Source organism: Anabrus simplex, chromosome 5, assembly GCF_040414725.1.
Source record: "Anabrus simplex isolate iqAnaSimp1 chromosome 5, ASM4041472v1, whole genome shotgun sequence".
In the NCBI taxonomy this organism is placed as follows: domain Eukaryota; kingdom Metazoa; phylum Arthropoda; class Insecta; order Orthoptera; family Tettigoniidae; genus Anabrus; species Anabrus simplex.
The window spans coordinates 92628996-92654841 of NC_090269.1; the positions used below are offsets into that span (position 1 = coordinate 92628996).

Here is a 25846-nt window from a genome sequence, read left to right on the forward strand (position 1 = left end):
AGGGTAATTTATTTGCGTCTACCTAGGAGAGTTTTTTTGAAGCGGCTGGTTTGTGTTAATGTCCACGTCATACAGTACTGTTTCTGCTGAAGTTGTAATGGTGCACTGCATCTACCCGAGTTGTCCGTATTGGTGTCATTGAATTTTGAAGTACACTCTGTTATTTATATTTGTGGCATGTGATTATTTTCAGGAACCAACACTTGAATAGAGAGCGAGTTGCTTAAATTATTTTGATGGTTATTATTTGATCTCTTTTCATCGGAAGTGTGCAAAAGTACAAGCATGAATGTTGCACGACTTGATTTTTAAATGGAAAATATGATATGTGATATTTCTTAAATTTGTTTGTGCATTTTATTTTGATTTGATTTAAAGTGTGGTTCTGATCCAAGATTGCATTCTTTTTCTTGTTTTTCACTCTGGCCTCATCACTCAGATAATTGTATACAGTTAGAATAGGAATTTTTCCGAAGCAAACTAGATAACGTGTAAGGCTAGGATCTCCACAGCAATGTCACAGGAACGAGATGTACTCATTCTTAAAGTTCAATAAACAAACAAAACAAGCCAGGAGTGTAGTGTAAGCATGCAAGCTCAGTTTAAAGTAATTAAATTCTTTAAATGCGTGTATCAGTGCAAAGTTGCTAACTTTTGGTTGTTTTAACTTCAAGAATATATTTTTGAATAAAGTATAAAACCTTGTTATTCATGTCATGTGTTAAAGTGTACAGTATATTTCCTCAATCTTACGCCATGTTCTAATACGATATATAGCTATAGTTTACCTTGTCTTATCCATGTTAGTAAGTATATGTTCCCCATCATAAATCCAAGGTTTAGTTTCAGTTAACATTTATTTTTATTTGGAGCTCGAACCAAGTAAGCCTGTAATCTGCTGATTAGCTTGGGGAAGATTACTGATGTGTTATACAGTAATAAGGGAATTCCAGTTACCAGCATGATGAAGAAGAAAATCTCTTATTTCTTTCACAACTTACGATTATCAGAAAACAGGATTTTACGACAACTAGTGACGAGAAATTTGGGAAAGAAGGCAGGAGGGCACTGGATTAAAGAAATTCAAGAGGATCTCAAAACAGTTGGACTCAAAATTACAGATGCAGAGAACAAGAATAAAATTACCACCCTTCTTAAGAATTGCAAATTTTCAACTAAAATGATGCACAGAAGGCCTGTAGAGATTTCAGACGAATTAAGAACACTGCGATCAGAACGAATGAAGAAGTACTGGGCAAATAAGGAGAATCAAACAGTACAACCTTCAAAGAAAAAGTGTACATAGAAGACTCAAGTGGTTCAATGTGGCCAGTGTTGATGATGATGATGATGATGATGATAATGATGATGATGATGATGATGATAATAGAGTCACCACACAGCTAGACTCACAGTTAGGTGAATACCAAGCTGGTTTCCGTAAGACTAGATCCTGTCCAGAACAGATACACAATCTTAAGACAGTTCTCAATTACAAAAGCCGAGGTGGACATCCCTGGGTGGTGGTCCTAGTAGATTTTCAGAAAGTTTATGATTCTGTGGACAGAGACACACTTTCCTCCATACTATGGGAACTTGGTCTGGATGGGAAGACCCTACGATTGGTTCAAGCCACTTTGAAGAACACGATGTCCAAAGTTAGGTTCAGAGGTGAACTATCCGAAAGCTTTCAAATCAGAACAGGAGTTATACAGGGTGATGGTCTCTCCTGCATTCTCTTCTGGAAAAGATCATTAGGGAATGGAGAATGATGCTACCACTGGGAGCTGGATTGAAGCTTGGGTACAAGAGAGACAACCTCATTGTCCCGTGCCTAGCCTTTGCCGATGACCTCATTCTACAGGCAAACAATATAGAGGAGGCTACCTGCAACTTACAGAGTCTTTATAGTGTAGCTGTTAAGACTGGTCTGAAGATCAGCATCCAGCAGACAATTTATGACCAATATCAAGGAGGCCCCTTCTACAATTCCTCTCACAGACGCTGCCATACGAAAAGTGCCTGCAGTTAAGTACTTGGGAGAATGGATCTCTGTGAATCAGAGCGAGAACCTAGCAATAGATGCCAGATGTACCAAGTTTGAAATGGCTTATCACTCGTGTCGTAGTATCTATTCATCTAAGTGCCTCTCCAAGAACCTCAAACACAAGACACTACAACTCGGTCGTCAAACCATCTGCTCTGTATGCTTCTGAGTGCCTTGTAATGGACAGGAAGGGCCCACTCAGAAAGCTGGAGTTACAAGAGAGGAAAATCCTGAGGATATTAGGATCAATCAGAGAGGAAGGAGGCACTTACAGAATCCGCCGTAATGATGAACTGTATGAACACCAGGAGGACATCGTCACATCTATAAGGAAAAGGCGCCTGACCTTTTATGGACACTTGGCCCGTCTGGCTTCCAAAAGACTCACCAACAGGATATTCACAGTAACAGGAAAAGGCAAGGCTTCTAAGAACAAATGGATCACATCAGTTAAGTCGGATATGGAACATCTACATATCCCACTGGGTCAAACTCATCACCGACTACTGTTCCGTCAAGCCATCCGACACGGAGTTTTCCCAACGTCCCTTACAAGTAAGAAGACTACAGGAACTAAGTTGACAGAGGAGAGAAAGCTGGCTCATAGTCAGCAAATGAAGGAGTATTGGAAGAAGAAGAAAGCAACAACTTTACCAAAGAGTAGATACGAGCCCCGGGGTCCTCAGTAGGCCTAAACGACAAATAATAATAACAATAACAATAATAATAATAGTAAGGAAATTATTATACATGTTACATACAATGAAAGATTTGCAAAAATAAATAATTTAAACAAAGTCAATCGTTTTTGGTCGTAACATTTTTTTGTAGGTAACTGTTTCAGTAACATCCTCATCACCATATTCCTTGTAATTTCCTGAATAAAATTATGCACTGTTCGGTGACTGATTCTTGGCAGAATTTATACTTCAAGTCTGCAATGCCGGTACAATATCCCTGCCACTACACGATAAATGATCTCCAGTTCGAGGGTCAAAATACAGAGGCCTTTTAGTACAATTTCAAGTATTTGAAAATTAATTTATAGATCTTCCCCTAAACTACACAATTAAAATTATTACAGCCTAGTACTTTCTTCAATGACCGTAAATAAAATATTTTCATTCAATTATGTTTGGCCATTTTCTTATGATGTACATACGTACATACATACATGACAGAAATTTAAATACTGCATTTTCTTCTTATTCTGAAGATGACTGACACATAAATACCAACTTTTAAAAAATTCTGAGGAAAGTATAGATACATTTTTTAATGTGAAATGTTTTATATACTGTCTTCAGTTTTTAATTATTTAAGATTTGTACTATTTCATTACATCAAGCTACAATAGTTACTTACTGTGTTGGGGTGGGTGAAGTTAACAGCATCAAGCCAATCTTGCAATGCGGTCAGACAGTTGGCCAGTACCCGTTTAGTGAGATCCACAGTAGACGCATCAGTTAAGTGGGTGAGAAGTGCCCACATGGGGTAGGCACTAGCCTCTAGTTCTGCAGAGAAGGCGGCATAGTATGTGTTGGGCTCAAATTCCACATGCTGGGTCAGCTCGCGCTGGTTTACATTCATACCTGCAACATGAAAGGGACTCAAGGTACTGTCTAAGGTAAACATTCCTTTCTCGAAGTTTTAAATTGTGTGAATTTATCCTCTGTTATCATAAAAACTGATGTATATGGAATTAGGTATAAGTAACAACACTATTAATATAGTCTGTACACTGAATCTGTGAAGCGTAAACACACATAACATTACTTGGGAAAGAGCAGAGCCTGATAGCACACACTCCCTTTATGTGGTGGTGGTGGTGGTGGTGGTGGTGGTGGCGGCGGCTTCAAGACGAAGAAGAACTATGCAATAATCCTCCCTTAACATTGGTTGGAGAAAAAGTGAAAGAGGTCCATTCAAAGAATGGAGGTAGAGGTCCATTCAAAGAATGGAGGTATTGGCAAAAGACAGTGAAGGGCCATGAAGGATGTGAAAATGAAAGACTCCTTAAACCTTGTAAACCTAATACCATCGGGCGGTGGTGGTAGTGGATGTAATTGTCGTTTTAAGAGGAAGTACAACTTAACAAAATACATAAACAAAAAAAATATACTGAATGATGAATTTTAACAACGTAAAGAAAAAAAAAATTATTATTTTAGAACTCTAAAACCGGCCTTAACACAGCAAAAAGAACACTTGAAATTTATATGTACTATACTGAAAGAGTTCACTCTCAAAGAGAATTATGATATTATCAGTATTCTTGTCATCAGCTAGTGTAAGCGTTTCCAGCATGCGAAGGTCCTTTCTTAGGCCAAACAGTTCGACGTACTCAATGAGGAAGTGGACCACGATGAAACTGGCACCAAATGAATATACCTCTTTAGGAGACAGAATTGAGTACATCTTCCCTGACCTAACAGCAACCTGCACAACATTGCAGCCTCTCTCTGCGGAGACCAGGAAGTAACAGAAATATATTTACTGCAATAAATCATGGTTAAGAAGTTATATTAAGATTGCAGAATTTTTCTCCTAGAACTTCAGTGTTTTATCATACAGACAGAAAAGATTCAAAAGGAAGGGGAGTATTCATACTGGCGAAGGAAGAATTTGTCAGCTATGAAAAGTTAAGGATAAGAAGCATGAAATTCTAGGTGTAAGGCTCATTTTGAAAGATAATTGGCTACTTGATATTTCCGGGGTGTACACACCTAGAAAGCATGACTGTGATGCAGAACTATTTTAAAATAATCAGCTATGTGGGCGACACCAAGTAGCCATTCCACCAACTACTCTGGCAGGAACATTACAGAACCGATACCTAGCGGCCTCCGGGCCAACTCTTTCAGCATAGACAGTAAGAAGTTACGTCACGATACTCAACAACCCGCGATAACAAGCGAGTTGGAAATAGAAGTCGAAAATAAACTGGAAGAAATTTCCCAAAAACTAATACAAAAAATGGAAGCCACGATAGAACATCTCACCAACAATCTAAGAAATTTAATAGATGACAAAATCAGAACCCAAATTACACACTTAGCTGGGTCCGTGACCACAGCAAAAACAACTGAGAATGTACCAAGCGGAACTAAACCGAAAGAAATAACGCGAAAATCTCCCAACCCACTAACTACACAAAGAGCCTTAATTAACGACAAGAGAGACGAAGAGATCTCAGTAAACAATGACAAAAAGGAAGTAGACTTCGACGAATCAACCAGCGATGAAAACAACCAAACATGGACTGCAAGAAGGAAGCGCCGAGCGAATCAACAGAAGATGACCCCAATAGTAGTGGGCACGCAGCAACAACCCCAACAAGAAACGGACGCAACAGACGGCCCACTTCAGGCAGCCGTATGCAAAGCGTGGCTCTATATAGGACGCCTCCACTATAACTCCACTCCGGAGAAACTTATCCGACACCTCCGGAAACTAAAGGTGACTGAAATAATAGAATGTGAGGAAATAAAATCCAAAGGAACTCTAAAAGCCTACAAAGTAGACATACCATTAAACGAGCTTCACAAAATCACAGTTCCAGAAGAATGGCCTGAAGGGGCCATAATTAGAAGGTACAGGTTTTTTCGTCCCCAAAGCAGAGGTGCAGAACTCGAAGCTTAAACTACTACTATGGAACATTGAAGGACTTAAAAGCGGCTTAGAATTAACTGAAGGCGAGCTCCTAAGAAGCCATGACATACTCATCCTGACAGAGACTTTCGTGACGGACAATATAGAAATCCCCGGTTTCTACTCAAAACATATTCCTGCAAAAAAAGGACCGAGGGGAAGACCTACAAAAGGAATATCCTGCTTCTACAAACCAACGATAGGAAGAACATCTTGCGTCTGTGAACAAGAAGACACCATAATAATGGAGTCTGAGAAAGTGACTTTCGTAGGCCTATACATCGAACCACTGACCCCAATTGAAGACATCATAGCAATCGTGATGACTGCTCTAGGAAAGACGGCCACGGGAAAAAGTATTATTATAGTGGGCGACCTAAACTGTAGGCCAGATAAGTATGATTGCAGAAGTAGGAAACTACGACAGATGATGGCTGAAGAGGGATTTACACTGGTTAGTAAGAGAGAAGACAACACATACTTCGCACATAATGGTAGCAGTACCATAGACATAATCCTGTACAAAGGCAACGATCTAGAAGTAACAGACCATAAGGTGTTATATTCCGACGCGGTGACACCAATAAAGAAACATCGTCCAGTGACAACTACTTTCAAATTGAAAGAGTCTACAGGCACACGACAGGAAACAAACCATATGAAAAGAACCTTCAGAAAGATAGACGTGAATAAAATACGCGAAAATGGAGACAAGCTTACCATCTTTGAAAACAAGATTCAGGAAAAGGACCTAGATGCTGCTGCAACAGCGCTAGAAGACATAATCAAAGCCGCAACCTCCACAATAAACGAGAGAAAGGCACAGAAATGGTTGAATCAACAATACTATACAGAGAGAAAGAGAGTCATATCAGCCCTTCACGTGGCCAAACGCACTCAAAATCAGGACGACCTGATCACATATAGCAGACTCAGAAAAGAATATAAAAACCTTCTAAAGAAGAAACGAGACGATTTCACAGAACTCGAGGCCAGAAGAATGGTGGAAGAAGCAAAAGAAAACCCCTACATTGCTCTAAAGCCACGACAGTCACAGACAATGGGGAAAATAGAGATGCCAATCTGGGAGACTCACTTCACAAACATCCTAAACCAACAAAGGGTCAACGAAGCTCATGAAATAACAAGACAATATGATGACATCAGAAGATTTACAACAGAAGAAATTAGAAACACTATATCAACATTGAAAAACAAGAAGGCAGCAGGCCCGGATGGCATAATTAACGAGAACATCAAAGCAGCCTCGGAAGTTTTAATCCCAGCTATCACAAACATGATGAACTTATGTCTGAATACAGGACAAAATCCCGGTGAGGTGGAAAACCTCAAAAATTAGAATGATATACAAGGGAAAAGGAGAGCCACTTGACCCAAACTCGTACTGGGGAATCGCGCCAGAGAACAACTTTCTCAAAATTCTGACGAATCTTGTGAAGATAAGACTAACAGAGGAAATTGACAAGATCCCAGAGGAATAGTTTGGATTCAGGAAAAGCCGAAGCACCCTACATGTAGTCAAAAACCTCTTAGATTTTTTAAATTTAAATTACTCTGTAAAATACTATTTTTTTCAAAATGTAAAGGTAGTTTCGAATTAAAAGTCTGAATTTCGGTGACGGGACCGACATTGTTCTTCGAATTACGAATTATCCGTATTTTGAATTTAACAATTTAAATAACATGCAAAACCGTACCTGATGTTTCCAGAAACGAGAGCTGCTTCAAATTAGGCGAGATTTTGAATTAACCGATTTCGAATTATCGAGGTTCATTATGGTACATTTCGAGCTGTCAGTGGAGAGATTGCATGGAATGACATTAGACGAGTAAACTTGTTGGAATTAATTATCAAATAATTGATAGCGAATTTGACAACTGAGCAACAGGCCTAAATGCAGAGCACTGATGACCGATTCACTGAAGTAAGTACGAGGGTTAAAACTTTGCACAATTTACGGACACAATCTTCTTCAGTGTACTTGAATTTAACAGTGAAGTTTTAGTAGGATGAAATAAAGAAAAACCTATTATATTACTGTATTTACTACAGTAAGATAACCCACACTTTTTCAACAACAACAAAAAACTGAATATCAGGATGCACATATTATTTGGGAAAAGATTGGCAGCAACTCATTTCTCTGCAACAATCACATCTTCCATTACGTTCCTGTGTACAGAGACTCTTACACTTGGTTTCATTCTTGTTTGGACAGTCACAGAAGTGGGCTGTCTTTATTTGTTTTAGTGCTTGCAATTTGCAAATTAATATTGTGTGCAAAAAAAAAAAAAAAAAAAAAAAAAAAAAAAAAAAAAAAATCAGTGAAAAATGAAAAAACACTGAAGAATCAGAAATACAAGGTAACAGAGCAACAAGTAGGAAATGTGAAGTTAGAAAAAGCTGCATTCATAACTGATAAAGTAAAAAATACATTTTTTTAATGAAAACTATTGGTAGCAGTAGAGCTTTTCATGGCCAAGCAGCAAAGAACTGTGTCCAGACGAGGAAAAGAAAAATGTGCAAGTACAACAAGGAAAAACAGCAATTTGGTTGAGTGGTTTCCATTGAAAGGTGTAAGTTAAAAGCATTATCTATTATTAGATAAGAATTAAGGACTTCAAAGCTAGCTGAGATTGGCTGACTGGATACTTTGAAAGAAATTCCCTTTCAAAGAGATGAACAATGAACATTGTCAATGGCTGCCCGATGTGTAGAAAGAGAAAATCTTCAAATTCCATTGCTATACCACTATGTGGCAGCAGCGTAATTACCAACTTGGACAACAAAGATCAGACTCCAGTTTATTTCTAAATGCTGTTGCACACAACGGTTCACAAAAAAGGAGAAGAGTGCTTCCCTGGAAGGATGGGCAACTCGACGTTGTGCACCTCAGCTAGGAGGAGAAAACTGCCACCTTATGTAATCATAAGGTGTAAAACTATGCCAAAAATCATGTGTGCCTGACATAATAGTCATGGCTCAAAAAAAAAAAAAAAAAAGACAGGACGGACAAAACCCTTGCGCTCTTTCGGCAAAAACATGTATGGAAAAATCATCTGGGGTTAATGTTAAATGATTGTGATACACAGCTTTTGCAAGCACAAGAAAGATGAAGTGAAAGCTTGCCTGTAACAAGAGAATCTTTAAAGCACACCCAAAATTATTACACACCAAATGGATGGCAGGTAGCAGCCACACATACAAGTCAACCGAAAAAATCAAGAGATTCTTCTTGCAGCTGATATGTAAGTGGATAAAATGAGATCTGATTATGCAAAAACAGCCAAGAATTTCTAGAAGTGTGATATATCAAATGCATTTGACAGTACAGAAGACATCTTGTAGGGAGAGAACAATGAGAATGGCGAGGGGGGGATTGACAACAATATAAACCAAGAAGAATGAGAGAGAAGATACATAAATATCAATGACATTTACATATTTCATGGTTTGTTTATTGCATTTTTTATAATAGGTTTTACATCGCACCAATACAGATAGGTCTTATGGCGATGATGGGGAAGAAAAGGGCTAGGAGTGGAAAGGACGCAGCCATGGCCTTCAGGTACAGCCCCAGCATTTGCTCAGTGTGCAAATGGCAAACCACGGAAAACCATCTTGAGGGCTGCCGACAGTGGGGTTCGAATACCAAATGCAAGCTCATAGCTGCATGCCCCTAACTGCAAGGCTCATTCTGTTTTTATTATTATTATTATTATTATTATTATTATTATTATTAATCATAAAATATAAGAAGTACAATTTCTTGGTACAGCTTAATATTAATGGAGAAATATAACTTTCCCTGTTTTGGTCTCCCTTGATATTACTACTCCACTGTACACAAATCAAATAATATTTAGCTTAGTGTACACCCTCAATATTCCTGGACTTGAATACCAAGTTTCAAGATATGTCAAACTGTCTTTCCAAAAATGTTCACACAAACAACAGACTGACAAAAAAAATTGAAATGAACCAACTTTTTGTTTTTTGTATATTTAGCCTAGGATAAAAATGAAGTATGAGGCAAACAGTTTAGGTGAACAGACAAAATTACATTTCTGTTTATAAAGATTAACAACACGTACTGAAATAATACAGAGCAGAAACAAGTAGAGGAAAGAAACTGTTAACCTGATTGAACAGAAAGACAATGTTAGCCACAAACCTTGGAACATAGACAAGAAGGCAAACCACATCTCCAGCAGGTTGTCATCACTCATGAATTTCATTGCCACAGGTTTATGAGACAATACGTTGTTCAGGTCAGACACTAGTGGCCAATAGCAATGTTCTTTCATAACTTGCCGCCCACAATCCACCACATAATGGAAATTCTTATCAGCATCTGAAAAACATACATACCACATTAGTACAATGCTTGCACAAATAGAAATTGAAAACAATGGAAATTATTTAATAGTTTGCAACAGTGAACTGAATTATTTGATTTGGGGGGATGATGGCAGTTGTATTGATGACGTGTTCAGAACAGAGGCTGCTACCCCACTTTTAACCAGATACTGTAGTTTAAGCTTACAAGAAAAAAAAAAATACACTGCTGCACTCCAAATACTGCGACTCTAAATGTATTCAATATGTATATCAACCTCAAATATGTCCTCACCAGGCTGCTTCGTAGTTCTGTCCAGTGTGATGCCCTTTCTAAAGAGCAACCTGTATTATCAATGTTTATGTCTTAATCAGCGGTAAATCCAATATAATTGGTCCCTTATTGGACATTATACATTTTCCAGCTAAAACATCCTTGGTAGCCAGCATTTCACCAGTGTACCAATCTGGGCTTATAAGTTGGTAACTAGCATAACTACCAATAATTTTTGTGGCATAATTCGCGAGCGCATTGCTTAGTTAGTAATCTACAAAATTTCAGACTCCTACAATCATTACAGCCCATGCTGTACCATGCTGAATACCGTAACTTTAACTGTGGACACCAGATACCAATTGTGAATGTCATATGTATTTTATTGCATTGAATAGGTGGATATATTTTTTTTTGGAGATATTTTAATAAGAAAGTTTATCTAACTATAGAAAAGCAGTGCAGTTGTGTATCTGCAAAATAAAGGAATTTCCTGCCGATGATCCAACAAAATATTTACTGGAAAGATGATGTTTCCTTTTCAACCCTTGGAACACAATAAGGACAAGAGATAAATCTTTTCTTATAGAATACCAGAAGAAATTGCCATTTCTAAAGAAACTGAGCAAGGCTGAATTCCTGAAAGGCTAATTTATACTGAAAAAGTTGGTGAAAGACCAGCGTGATAATTCAGACAGTTTATGAATCTGACAGAGTTACTGTGCTCAATTAAATATGATAATAGTAATGGTTTTTTACATGAACTATTTTTACGATTTTCAGAGATGCTAAAGTGCCAGAATTTGGTCCCGCAAAGTTCTTTTATGTGCCAGTATTTGAGCACATTCAAATACCACCAGACTGAGCCAGGACTGAACCTGCCGAGTTGGGCTCAGAAGGCCACCGCTCTACAGTTCAAGCTATTCAGCCTGGCTCAATTAAATCTCAACATCCAGTGTTTTCTGTGGCAGTATGAAAATGAATTTGGAGCCCTTTATCTAATCTTGATGCTGAAAGATCGTTCTCCAATTAGCCCGTAGTTGTGAGTGACAGATGGAGTCGTAAGTCAAAAAATGCTAAAACATTAACAATGACAGATTTCAAATGAGTAGAAAGAGGTATCTAAACAGTTTTGTAGCATATGTGTTTTGTTATTCTTTATTCCTATATGTAGTTTAAATTGTTGATGTCATATGTAGATAAGCAGTAACAAGAAAAGGAACACAACATAAGATGAACATACAGGCAGGTCATTGTGTGATAAGGAAGCAGGAGAAAGAGACAAGAATAAGCATGAAACCGCACACATTCTACATCCTCTTCTGAGCCCCCAACAAAAATATTTCAAAAAATAATGCCAAACAACCTTGCCCTATTATGTGTTAACTTTGCTAATCCTATCATGCTATATATAGCTTGATTTGCACCATTTGTTCCTTTCCATAACTTATTACCTGATACTGATGACCACCATATACATGACGCTATTCACTGACATATTCCCACAGTTGTACTTACCATGGAGTGTGTTCTGAATGAGGATCTTGCTCATCATGTACTTCAGACTGATGACCATCACATGCAAAAGGTTGAGATTCTCTGCCATTCGGAAGGCAAGGCTCTCATTGGAGAAAAGCTGAACACTAACGTGAACAACTCTGTTCGACAGGGTGTCAGGATCGGTAGAGCGCTCTAGCATCATGGAGATACGGCTGTAGTGCAGCACAAACGCCCGCGTCAGTGCTTCCTGTAAAACAAGCATAACAGTGCATCTCTCAATACATTTCCTCACAAGTAGTCATTTGTTCCATTGGTAGTACAATTACAACCTTACAGTACCGTACGTATGAAGTGATTACTGTATTTCCAAACATAACACAAAAGTCATTAACAAATAAAATATGTAGATAAAACTAGTAAGGATCAAAAGCTCAATCAAAACCAAATACTGTACATTCTTTGAATAAACAAATATTTCCTCTGAATTGAACTCGTGTTTTTTTTTTTTTTTTTTAAATAGTCTGTAAGAAAAACCATGACAGATATACAGCAAGTTAAACATATGAGCGACACTGTCAAAGAAAAAATGAATGACCATGATAAAAGACAACCAGCTACAAGAAGTAAATATAAGAAAGTATTATATCTCATTTAAACATTCATAGCACACAAAATCTCCTGAAATTCAAACGTATGTCCAGAGGTACAGAGTAACAGTCTGTGTTTTGGTATTGTAATTGGAAAAAACCCTATACAATCTTGCTTGCCTGTTAAGGAAGTCTCTTTTTCTTCTTAACCCTTGAATGCCCAAATTTTATGAAATGTTCAATTTTTTCTAACATTCTTAGAATAGGGTATAATTCAAGGAAAATCCATTATTTCAAAGCAAACATGTTTAGTCTCGGAAATAGAGTGTTGCATATGTGCAATGCTAAGCACTTAAGTAGTCTACAAGGTACCAACACATGTTTGCTCCGAGAATATAAAGAAAATATGAAGACAATGAGCGTGGAGATGATGATATAAGTTATTGTTGAGTTGTTTATTTACTAAAATAAAATATACATACAATATTATATTTTCAGTACCTGTATAATATATATTGCGATTTAGAGCTCTTCAGTTTACACTTCCATAACTTATCCCCACCCAGGTGTGATAATTTTCTGTGGGTTTCTGTAACGATTCAGACTCCCAATGTGTGGAATGGAATGAAACATCTTATGCAGAGCCAACATCATACTTTTCACCCGGTGTATGGACTATGCTAGAGCATTTCTCATTTGCACACAGTCTTCTCTTATAGTCTGGGATATGCATCATAAGGTGATCTCAACTGTCGTACCACAGAATTTAATGTACACAACCTCACCGTGTGCGCGAGTGATGGGCGCCCCACTCTGAGCCGTAGAACTAGATGTTGTATTGTGCTAATGTCAAGCTCCTGATATAAATATGAATGGAAAAACGGCATTATTCAACTTTGATTTCCTCCCACACATATATATATGAGATAAAATTTCCTAAAGAAGAAGAAGAAGAATTAACATCACAAAACTGGTATATGAGTTTGAATTAAATGCACACCAACGAAGGGTTATTACGTCAATAACAAACCATTCAATATCAAATTGATATACCCCTTTCAGACCGTGTACGCACAATTTTTTATTTATGTCTGAGCTTATTTGAAGTTTTCTTTGCGCTAGACTGGACTGCAGTGCTTGTGCGAGACACACAGCATGTACTTCAGTTGTTTTTATTTAGCGCTTGACCTCCAGGGGGCAGGAAGGAGAGTTTAAAAATACAGTTCATCGGCAAGATGGCGGGAAGCAGTAATGCCTAAAATAAGTATTTATTTATTCCATTCATATTAATCTAGAAGCTCTACTGAATATCAGAATGTAATCAATGAAGTGTGTAAATTATTTAGCGAACGTAAATTGTGAACTTACAACATCGTACGTAATACCATGAGGTTTTGAATGTTGATACGCACAAGTGTGCAGGCTAGGTTTCCCTACAGGCAATGCATGCAAGAGTGCTGGGTTGTACCAAAAAAAGGACTGTGAAAGCAGAACTCGTACTCTATGTGATGCTAAGATTTTAATTGTTTAAAATACATTGTTCCACACTGTAAAATAGAACATTTGATCATGTACATGTATAAATTCACATGCACTGATCTGAATTTATTTTTTATTTTTTGTGAGTAGTGAATTAAGTCCTGACATGCACAATTGTATGGGTTCTGTTTTTTTAGCCAAAAGTTCTCATTTTGTAAAATAAACTGTAAAAACATGAATTTGAGAGCATTTTAGCAAGTTTTTGACATACAAACGAAAATTCACACCTCCAGTTTTCTTTCAGATCCGACGACAAAGTGCTGCTGCTGCTGCCAAAAGGGCAGTGAAAGCAAAACTCGTCCTCAGTGTAGAAAATGTAATATTTACTTGTGTTTGAACGAAGATTTAATTGTTTTAAATTATTCCTCACTGTAAAATTAAACATTTGCTAGTTGCTTTACGTCGCACCGACAAAGATGGGTCTTATGGCAACAATGGGACAGGGAAGGGCTAGGAGTGGGAAGGAAGCGGCCGTGGCCTTAATTAAGGTACAGCCCCAGCATTTGCCTGGTGTGAAAATGGGAAACCACGGAAAACCATTTTCAGGGCTGCCGACAGTGGGGTTCGAACCTACTATCTCCCGAATACTGGATACTGGCAGCACTTAAGCGACTGCAGCAATCAAGCTCGGTATAGAACATTTGATCATGTACATATGTATATTCACATGCATTGAGATACTTTTTTCTTTTTTTGTAAGTAGTGAATTAAGTCCTGACACACACAATTGTATGGGCGGGGGAATTTTGTAGAATAAACTAAAAATATATTTAAGAGCATGTTAGTCAGTTTTTGACAAACAAACAAAAATTCACATCGCCAGTTTTCTTTCAAGTCTGAAAGGGATATACGAAAGTGATTTGACAACAGATCTGCCTAGCGTTGTGAATATACAACACTAGAAATATGTATGTCTCACTGACCATGTAAGCAACTCAGTTCTATAAAGATTTAAAATGTAACTATAAGATGATAGCACCAGTTGTAGGTTTGCCAAATTGTTAAACACGTCTTCATACTTTGAGATTTGAGCAGGATTTCACATTTCAGATCATCTATATCATGAAAAGATTACATTCGTGCATTGTCTGTTTTCATGAATGTTGTTTGTGATCTGTGAAACGGTGGTCCAACTCGTTGGCTGAATGGTCAGCGTACTGGCCTTCGTTTCAGAGGGTCCCAGGTTCAATTCCCGGCCGGGTCGGGGAATTTTACCTTCATTGGTTAATTCCAGTGGCCCAGGGGCTGGGTGTTTGTGCTGTCCTCAACATCCCTGCAACTCACACACCACACATAACACTATCCTCCACCACAATAACACGCAGTTACCTACACGACAGATGCCGTCCACCCTCATTGGAGGGTCTGCCTCACACGGGCTGCACTCGGCTAGAAATAGCCACATGAAATTAAAGTGAAGCAGTCCACTGCGAAAGTAGTCGTGACTGTAGTAGCTGTTAGCTTGTTGATGTGTGTATAAATGTCATTGTAATGTAGTTAAATTACAGTAGTAGTGCAAGCATTCAGTACACAAAAAACTACCACAGGCCTACTATTTTTAATGCTGTAATATTTTAAGTAGTGATGGTAGCCCAATTGGTGGAAACTATTGTTAAGGAGAGAAGTCTATAGGATCTGACCCGTGGTTAGCTAATTAGAGTCCAGCTGGTTGAAAAATTTTCACCATCAGAGCAAGTGGTTGGCTGTTCAACACCCGCCACATTGCGAATTCTCCCACATCTAAGGGTTGATTGAACACCCTATTTGTTGAATCTATGCTAGACAGCTCACGACTACAATCTATTAGAAAGATTATTCCATGAAAGAGACATAACACTTCTACACTGATGCTTTAAGCGCCTTTTGACCTTATTACGCAACTACTTGGAATCAACAACTCTACTGTAATTCTACGTACCTGATTCTCATTAAACAACGTTCGAAGATTTATTTTTTGATATTTTAATTAATCCACGCTTCATTAATATCAACTAATTTTGTACAATCCAATTGTATGTTAGATTATTATGACCATGTCTCATTCTACAAATAATCAACTTGTACATTTTTAGACAAACACTAGTATTCATTCCATGTACATATAATACTATGACAAGTTTATTATTGAATTTACATTTAAGCATCGCTTTCTCCACAGACTAGATTTTATGACTGTTTTATCTTGTATTAAAGCGTGTATTATACTTTAATGAGGAACCCAGTTCAGGGCCCTGACTTAGCTTTAGATTAAGTGTGGCTGAAGATGCGAACAAAGCTTAAGCGAAACATGTCCCATTTTAACATATGTGTAACATTTGTATCTTAAACTTAAAGACTGTAAAGTATTGGAATGGTGGTTTTTAATAAATCTGTTTGAAACTTTTTACATTCTGTACTCCAATACAGCTATCATAATGAGACTCATAACATGTAATCGGGAGTCTCCAGCCTAAATCGGGAAAGATGGCAGGTATGTGTTTAAATATATTGATCTTTTGTTCATAACGAATGTTCTTACATTCATAACGGCATCGGCATACAACCTAAAAGTAAAAATAAACCAACAAGTCATTAGAGGCATTACTATTATTGCCAAAAATAACCTGTTTGCTAAGTTACTCTGCACAGTACAACTAAACAACTAAAGCCTTAAAACAATCTTAGGCCTACTCACACAATCTTGGAATAAAGATAGCCTATAAGGTTAACATTAGCATTCTAGGCCTACCTCAATAGGCAGGAACTGTTTGTTTTATATTTTCATCATAACTTTTCCCCTCCGACATCCGCTTCTTCTTACATTGGGAAGCACTTCCTTCTCCATTTTTACAGCGCTTTTTTTAGGTGCATCCATTATTAAAACACCACAACACACTTAAAACACTGAACTCGTGCCAAAAAGCAGCACACAATAACCTCCAAGACGTCCAAGTAACTACAAAACCAGTCACATTGCGGTTGGCACTTAGCCCGGATTTTGATACATGGTAGGTGGCACTTAGACCCAGGCGAATTCTTGTGGCTAAAGTTTGAACTACTTGCAGACTGAATATCACATAGCCTGGTTTTTACTGCACAGGCATAGGCACATAGCCCATATTTTAGCAATAAAATGGAATTTGATTGTTTTGGTACTTAGCCCGGTTTTTATATTCGGTCGACAATTATAAAATTGTGATAGGTAACACGACTGATTGAAATTCCTGATATACTGGATTGGTTCCTGATACATGAACTAAATATGTACATAATCCACAATCAATGAAATCAGATTATGTATGGTGTCCTTGTGGGATTTTTTATATAAAAGCCAAATGTAAGAATTAATACAAGTGGAGGTACACATCTATCCTAATGCACAGTCACCGCACTGTCCTACAAAGGAGGCTTGCATTCATGTCCCATCAGCACACGAGCCACCAACGTCCTGGAAAACTGTGGCAATCCAACAGGAGAGGCCGTTGGCACACCAAAACAAAACACTGGTCATTTCATGGCTGAAAACACCTAGTGAACCTAATACTTGGCGAATATAATTGTACGAGTTTAGTGCTGAAACAAGCAGGATGTAAATACAAGTAGATGGTAAGTACCAGCAGATACTAATTTGAGGGGAAAGGATTACAGCTGTGGCGTTACAATTAATAAATAAACTTGAAATCTGTCGGTGTACGTCTTTGTATCTGTATAACATATCTGGACTTTTCGTATGTGTTGCTGGGCCGTTTGCATGGCACATTTGACATTCCTAGGTTTGTAACATAGTGCCTTCAACTGCCTGAAGTGTACATTAACGCGACCTATCGGCGCGCTATGGAATCTGTAGTGAGTTTGAACGCTGTTAGACAGATAGCGCCTGACTCTACTTTCACGCCTGTGCTCCGTGTGCTGTGCAGTCTGATTACGACCACCGGCTTGCTTGACGGCTTTTTGAACTGACTGGTGTCAGACGGCTTGTAATGCCTACGTTATATTGCAGGATGCATTTACTTCCCATGGGAATAGGATAAAACAGTGTGGTGAATCCCTTGCTAGGGATTAGTTGTACATATAAATATTTATTGTATTTTAATTTGATGTAAAGTATGTAGCAGTTAAGGTTGAGTTAATTTAGTCGTGTGACATGGTGTTGTTCAATGCATGGTTCACTTACGAATTAGTTTGTGTTTGTGTTCGTCATTCATGTAGGTACTACTTCTTTTTATTTGTGGATATGTTTGCTAAATTTTGTGGGCGCCTTGTAGTGTGAACTACTTATTTTTGGGAGGCGTCGTTTAGGTCTGTTCTTTTCGCCATGTGCTCTTGTATATTGGAGCCGTTGTATGTGTACTGTTACGTCCGTTAAACCCTGTGTGTGTTTGGGTCTTTTCCATTTTATTTTTCATATTTATTATTTTATTTCTGCTTTATTTGGTGTGTTTCTTGTGACGTTCCCTTCACGCTTGTGTTTCTTTTGAATTATTGCTGCCGTGCTTGTAAATTCTGCCGGTGTGTGACGTTATATTATATTGTGACTTCTTGTTCTATTTTCTTTTTTTCATTTTATTACGGGTTCGTTTCTCCTCAGTAAGGGAACTTTTGAATGGTGCATCGAGCAACCTCCATTGACACTAATTTTCCCAAATAGTATATTATTATTATTATTAAATATTTTGCTAGACAAGTATATTTTGGACTATTGGTGACAACAAAATTTCGTTGTTATTCATTTTACGAGTAGTGTTTCTGTAGTATGTAAGGACATTGTTAATGGAAGGCTTATTACGTTCATCTTTCTTGCTTTGTTGGGTTCCCTTATCTCTTCTATCCGTTGCTGTTGTCACTGTTGGTTATCGGTTCTTATCTCTGTGTGGTCGTTACGTAACCGTCGTATTATTATCTTATCGCATGGGAGTCTGCTTCTGTATTCCGTGGGGTTAGGCCCATTGTTATTGCTCTCTTACGAGTGTGTATTTGAGTATGCGATTACTAATTTTGGTATTACCTGACCGATTCTCTCTTCAAGTGTACGGCAGATGAACGATGTCTTCTCGTTTCCTTCTGTTGGTGGTTTTATTTTGGTGATGCTAAATTTTACTATGTTATTTGGTTCTTTTTGGGGATGTGCTATTTTTGGCCAGTGATGCCCTTGTGATTTATTTGGGCGACGCGTTTTGCATTTACCATTTGCTATTATGCGTTCGGTGTTCGAACCTTCCACTAATAATGAACCTTAGAAAATTAATTTATTTTAAATGTAGATATCAGGTAAAATGATACATTTAGTTTTAGTTATGGAACTCCTTTATTAATTAGGTCCCTTAGGTTCGTATTTCATTTTCAAAAATATGTTTGGTTGATTTAGTACAATTTACCTAAATTATTTATTTAGTTATTCATATTAAGAGAGCGTATATTTATTGTTAAAAACCTCACCTTAGTATTTACAAATTATATTTTTCTTATTTACCGAGCAAAAATTTACCAAACTTATTTTAATTCTTATTTACCAAGCTCTAAATTTAACCCAAATTACGGTATTTTAAAAGGGTATTGGAGATATGACTTAGCCCTATGAATTTATTTTCATTCACTTGAAACTAAAGTTTTTTTTCTAGCTAGACAAATGAATCCTTTTCATATAGTTATTTGGTACTAATGATGTAATAGTTTGTAGTGATGTTTGAGTTAATTATAGTATTGTTTTTTGAAAAGGGTGTACGTGTTTTCTTGTAGATGCTTGTTCTGGTTCCCCTTGTTGATTCCACCCCTTTTTTTCCTTGGGAAATGGGTCCCCTTGTGTTATATATTCAGTCTTCCACATTTGTTTTAATTTTATTTTGGTGTTTTGGTTGCATTTTAATTTTATTGCTTCCTTGTTGTGATACGCTTACCCCATGGTGTCACTAGCCGGACACCATTTTATTATCACTTGTGGAGGGGGCGTGTCACAGCATATTCTTGTTATGCCAAGTACTCCATACTAATAACTCACATACTGTCCCCGTTTCTACCATCAAGGTAATTTGCCCCAGACTAGTTAGCCACTCCCAGGGATGCTCAGTTCGAACTATGATAAAAAAAAAAACTGCCCTAAAATTACATACACCCTGGATTTGATGGTGAACATAACTAATATGGCATGGTGAGGTTAACTAAAGGCTATAAATAAAGCAAGGCAAAGCATGACGCCAGTTTTGGAGGAAAATCTGTTTATTAAAATAAACAAGAAAAATATGAAAAAAAAAAAAAAAAAAAGCAAAAGTAACAAATGATCCAAATTTTTACATGACTCAGAATTTTTCTTTCAGCTTGATAAACACCATCTTGAGAATCAAAATAAAATCATACAAATATACAATTGTATGCCGACACACCTACTTAACATATCAAATCAAATCTTGAAGTATCATTAATTTTAACACACTGGCTTGCGTGCTCGCACCACGCACCTGGCTTTATATTTGTTAACACTTTCACTGTAGATGAGTACGTTCCCCTTTCCTGCACAGTTGACATTGCAGTAGGGGCCCCTAATCTTAAGAAAAGACGTGATTCAATGCGCAAAGGGAAGACGAAAAACTAATCTAACTGAACAATATATAACACGCTGAGTGGTAAAATATCCTACAAATATATGTGCCCTGAATCATGAGCAACCTCATGAGCACAACAGAACAATGTGGGTTGGAAAAGAAACAAAAACATGATGCCATACAAAGGGCACTAAGAAAGTTTTGCAATGTGAGTGAACGCTTTAGACTTTTTCAAAATAATTTCCACCACACTCAATACAACACTTCTCCATACGTCGAAACCAGTCACTGAACCAACTCTGCCACTTTTCTTCGGTTACATTTTCACACTATTGATCCCATGCTGCCAGAAGCTCCTCGTCAGATGCAAAATGCTGCCCTTTCAGCTTCATCTTCACTTCTGGGAAGAGTGCGAAGTCACATGGGGCAAGATCAGGACTGTATGGAGGGTGATCAAGCACAGTTAACCCTGATCTGGCAAGAAAATCCATTGTTACCTTAGCAAGATGTGCTGGAGCATTGTCGTGATGCAAGAGCCAAGTGTTGAGCCGTGACCTTGGACGGAGCTGCTTGAGACCCTGGATGACCTGAGGCAGACAAGTTTCACTGTACCACTTCGCAGTGACTGTCCTTTGTGTTTCTAGCACACCCCAAGCCAGGATGCCCCGTTTAGTGAAGAATACTGCAATCATCCTTTTCTTCACTGACCTTGACTTTTACACAGTCACAGGAGTACCTCATCTTCAAACAGCAACACCTTGTTCTAGGATTTTGTTGGGACATCGTAATAATAAAGCCAAGTTTCATCACCTGTAACGATGCTATTGACGTTACGCGAAGTCCCATTTTCAAACTGTTTTAGCATTTTTCGGCACCATTTCACTCGATGTGGCCTTTGTTCCTCTGAAAGTGAATGGGGCACCCAAAGGGAACAAACCTTTCTAACAGGAGTAGAAATGAATGAATAGCTGGTGCAGGGGATGTGGAGGGTCTCTTCTACCTGCCGATATGTCAACCGCCTCTCTTGTTGCAACATTTTCCTCACAGCTTCAATGTTTTCCTCAGTCACTAATCCAGACAGTCGCCCAGAACAAGGAACAGGGTCCAACCCTTTACACACGCTGCTCAACAATCTACCCAAGGCAAGTCGCAAAAATACGAAGATGCAGGCCTTTTAAATGAGGAACGCGTCCTCTTACTCAAAATCATACTAAGCCATATCACTTGTCCTAAAGTTTCCAAAACTGGAAAATTATATGAAATGACGCCGTCTAACATTCGCTTGCATGAATAGAAACAAGAGCGTGCTGGTCACAAATCAAAGCAATCACGTTTGTAAAGTTAAACATGAATAATAAAGTGGCCAACACTGTAATAAATATCATAATATGAAACTAGGAAATTGCCACATAGACAAACGATCATGTCTGAACATCGGACAGTTACTGAAATATCTCAATCTTACAACTCTAGAAACTCGCATTATTATTTACATATTTTACGCCCACATTGGAGCACTGAAATCAATACATTTGAGTTAATTTCTTCTTCTTCTTCTCCCAGAACTTTTTCATCCTCTCCGACCTGGAAGCCTTTTGTGTGTCCGATATAGTATATTGTTTCCGTTCAACTGCTTTTAGTTTGAGACTTATGCTTTTGTTCTTCAAAATCCTCTTCTCTTTTCTGTCTTTGATTTGTTGCCGAGTTATACCCAATTCTTCCAAATCGTCCTGAACTTCTTTGAACCAATTATTATTGATTTTATTCTTCAAAAAGTAATCGAATAGTTGTTTCAATATCCTGGTGTCTGCTAATCTTGATATGTGACAGAAAAAGGAAATTCTTCTTTTACGCATTGTAGATATTATTGATTCACATTCACGATAGACAATGTTGTTAGGCAACAATCTCCACTGTCCATCAACTTGGTGTTTTTTATTAATAATTGTTCTAAGAATTCTTCTCTCAGTTTTCTGTAATTTGTCTGTTGTAGATTTTACATTTAATTTGAATAAAGTTTCACTAGCATAGGTTGCCTCTGGTTTAACTATGGAATTATAGTGTTTCAGCTTAGCGTTTATCGAAAGAGATTTTTTTTTATAGGTTGGCCAGGTAAGTCTTTGTGCTTGTTTAAATTTAGTTGTTCTGTGTTCTATTGCTTCTTTTTCATTTGTGTTCCATGTTATTATTTCCCCAAGATATTTGAATTTCTGAACAATTTTAATCTCTTTATTACTGTTCAGCTGAATAACTGGTAAATCAACTTTAAAAGTTGGCATCATTTCTGTTTTTTCAAATGAAATTTGTAATCCCATTTTTTTAGCTATAATTTCTAGTTGTTCAATTTGAAATTTAGCCTCTTCTATTGTATTTGCAAGTAATGCTAAATCGTCCGCAAAAGCAAGGCAGTTGAGTTTAATATTTCTACCGATCTTGATAGTTGGTTGGCATTTCTTGTTCCATTCACGCATAACCTTCTCCAATGCACAATTAAATAACAATGGTGAAAGTCCGTCTCCTTGTCGAAGTCCAGTTCTTATAGTGAATGATTCTGATAATTCACCTCTAAATTTAACTTTTGCCTTCGTATTTTTAAAAGTCATATTAATGAGGTTAACAAGTTTTTGATGTAAGCCAAATTCTTTAAGGCTTTTTAATAATGAGTCACGATGAATACTGTCGTATGCTTTTTTAAAATCTACAAACGTGATGACCAGACCCTTACTTCGAACTCTTTGGTGCTTCATTATCCATTTTAAACTAATGATTTGATCTGGACAGCTTCTACCTGGTCGAAATCCTCCCTGATATTCTCCAAGTTCTTGGTCGAGTTGTTCTTGGATTCTTGTGTATATAATCTTGGATAAAATCTTGTATGTAATATCAAGTAAGGATATCCCCCGATAATTATTTGGATCGGAGCGATCACCTTTCTTGTGCAGCGGGTGGATTATCGCTGTATTCCATTCCTCAGGAAGCTTCTCCGTGTTCCAAATATCAATGATGTATTTATGTAGGTTTTGAATAGTCTGATCATTAGCATTCTTCCATATTTCTGCTACTATTTGATTCTCTCCTGCTGCTTTGTAGTTTTTAAGTGCATTAATTGCCGTTTTCACTTCATTGTAAACTGGTGGTATAATCTTTTGTAATGGAGTTTTATTTTTTGGGTTAGGATCAAATTCTAAATGTTCCACAGGATCCTCACAATTAAGTAACTCTTTAAAGTATTCTGCAAGAATGTTAGCATTATCTTGATTATTGTGTGCCATTTTACCATTTTTATTTCTTAACATAAGTGTGGGAGGGGTAAATTTAGATTGATATTGCTTGAATGTTTTGTAATAGTCTCTTGTTTTATGCTGATTGAATGTTTCTTCTATAGTGCTAAGCATTTCCTTTTGATAATTCCTTTTAATTGTCCTAATTTCTTTAGCTGTTTGTCTTCTGGCATTAATTAGCTCTTCTCGAGATTTTTCCGTTTTCCTCTGTTGATCATTTATCCATGCCTTGTGTCTTGCTTGAATTGCTTTGTCACATTCCTCGTTCCACCACGCATGTTTCTTTCTCCTTTTGATTGGGGCAATTTCTTCAGCTATGGTTTTAAGTTTGTTGATCATTGTCTCTAATTTGTCATTTAAAGGTGTTTTGGATCTCTCTAAATATATTTTATTATTTATTAAGTAACTGGGATCATAATTTCTCCTTGCTTTGAGATGATTATGTTTGTGTTTCCTTTTTGGTGTTAACTTGATTTTTATTTTTGAGATATAATGATCCGAGTCAATGTCTACCCCACGGAGGACTCTGACATTATAAATTTCTTTATGATAATCTTTATCCATGGCAACATGATCAATCTGAAACTCTCCCAATTTTACGTTAGGGCATTTCCATGTCATAAGTTTATGTGGTCGCCTCATGAATCTGGTGGTTTCCAAAACGAGTCTATGATCTGCACAAAGTTCAATTAATCTTTGGCCATTTTTGTTCGTTAATTTATGAGCTGGCCATTTTCCTACAACTGTGCGATACTTCTTTTCTCTGCCTATTTTAGCATTGAAATCTCCAAGTAAGATTTTTATATGCTCATCAGGGATCTTCGCTAATATGTAATCAAGTTCCTCCCAAAAGTTTTCAACTCCTTCTCTATCTTTATTGTTTTTGTCATTTGTTGGTGCATGGACATTTATTAAAGTATAAGTTTTATTCCCTACTTTAATTGTTAGAAGTGCCATCCTCGAAGATTTTGAAGAAAATTCTTCAATTGAGTCTATTATGCTACTATGAACAAGAAAACCTACACCAAATTGAGGGACATTCTTCATTACTCTTTCTCCTGGAGGTCCTTTGTAGAGACGATAACCTCCTGATTCAATTGGGTCCTGGTCTGTGTTCCTAAGTTCTTGTAAAGCCATTATTAAAATCCTATGTTGGTCCATCACATCAGTTAAATGTTTCAACTTGCCCACCTTACTTAGTGAATTAATGTTTAATGTTGCAAAGTATGAAAATTTTCCTGATTTGTTGAACTTAAGTCTCTTCTTACATTGTTGGGTTAGTCCACTGTCTGTCAGCTGTCTGTCGATTGTCTGTTGGGCTTCCAGGCGCTCCGATTCGCCTAGGTCTTCTACTTGACACCCCACCGATTCCGAGTGGTGTCTTTGTGCAGATCCTTGTTGTTGTTTGTCCACACCGGTGGATTTATTCATTAGAAGACTCATCATCATTGATTGTCTGATCTTTCGATCGAAACATTTCTGACCAAGGTCAGGCTTTACAATTCCAGATGTGATCTGGAAAGGTGATTAATGAAGTATGAATTGGTGATGAATGAAGTGCTACAAGTTCATCCTAATTGTTCAGGACTGGGAGTAGGCATTTCCTCCATACTCCGCATATGTTATGGTTTTCCCGCCAATACTCGGGTAGCTGATTGCAGTGGTTTCCCACTGGGCGATGGGGTCGCCACATCCCTACGCCAAAACTCGCATTAATAATAATAATAATAATAATAATAATAATAATAATAATAATAATAATAATAATAATAATAATAATAATAAAAACTTTTACAGAAAATTGATTCTTATTATTCGGAACTTGAAATACGAAACTGCGTTCGAGGAACTCGTGATTCAATTACTAATTTACACTCATCTTGATATTCAAAATAGTCGTGAAGATGGCGCTATCAAAATTTGTGGATCCAAACTCCACTGTCTCGCACAATCTCATTCACACATCATGCAATAAATCCCAGAAAACGTGATAGCATGTTTCCATACGCTCTGAGCTCCCCCTTAATACTTAAATCTAGTCCTTCCTGACTTTAATTTAAATTCTTATTTACATTTACTTTTAAGCCCCAAG

General features: G+C 37.4%; 1 protein-coding gene across 2 annotated transcripts in view; it reads right to left on the reverse strand.

The window, feature by feature from the left end:
- Ubr3 (Ubr3 ubiquitin ligase) overlaps positions 1-25846 on the reverse strand; it is a 526217-nt gene that overhangs the window by 372613 nt on the left and 127758 nt on the right. For both annotated transcript variants that reach the window (XM_068227568.1, XM_068227567.1), the window contains exons 7-9: positions 11851-12079; positions 9895-10074; positions 3413-3639 (exon numbers count right to left, since the gene is read on the reverse strand). In XM_068227568.1, the coding sequence (XP_068083669.1) occupies positions 3413-3639; positions 9895-10074; positions 11851-12079 (636 nt within the window). The remainder of the gene's footprint in view (positions 1-3412; positions 3640-9894; positions 10075-11850; positions 12080-25846) is intronic.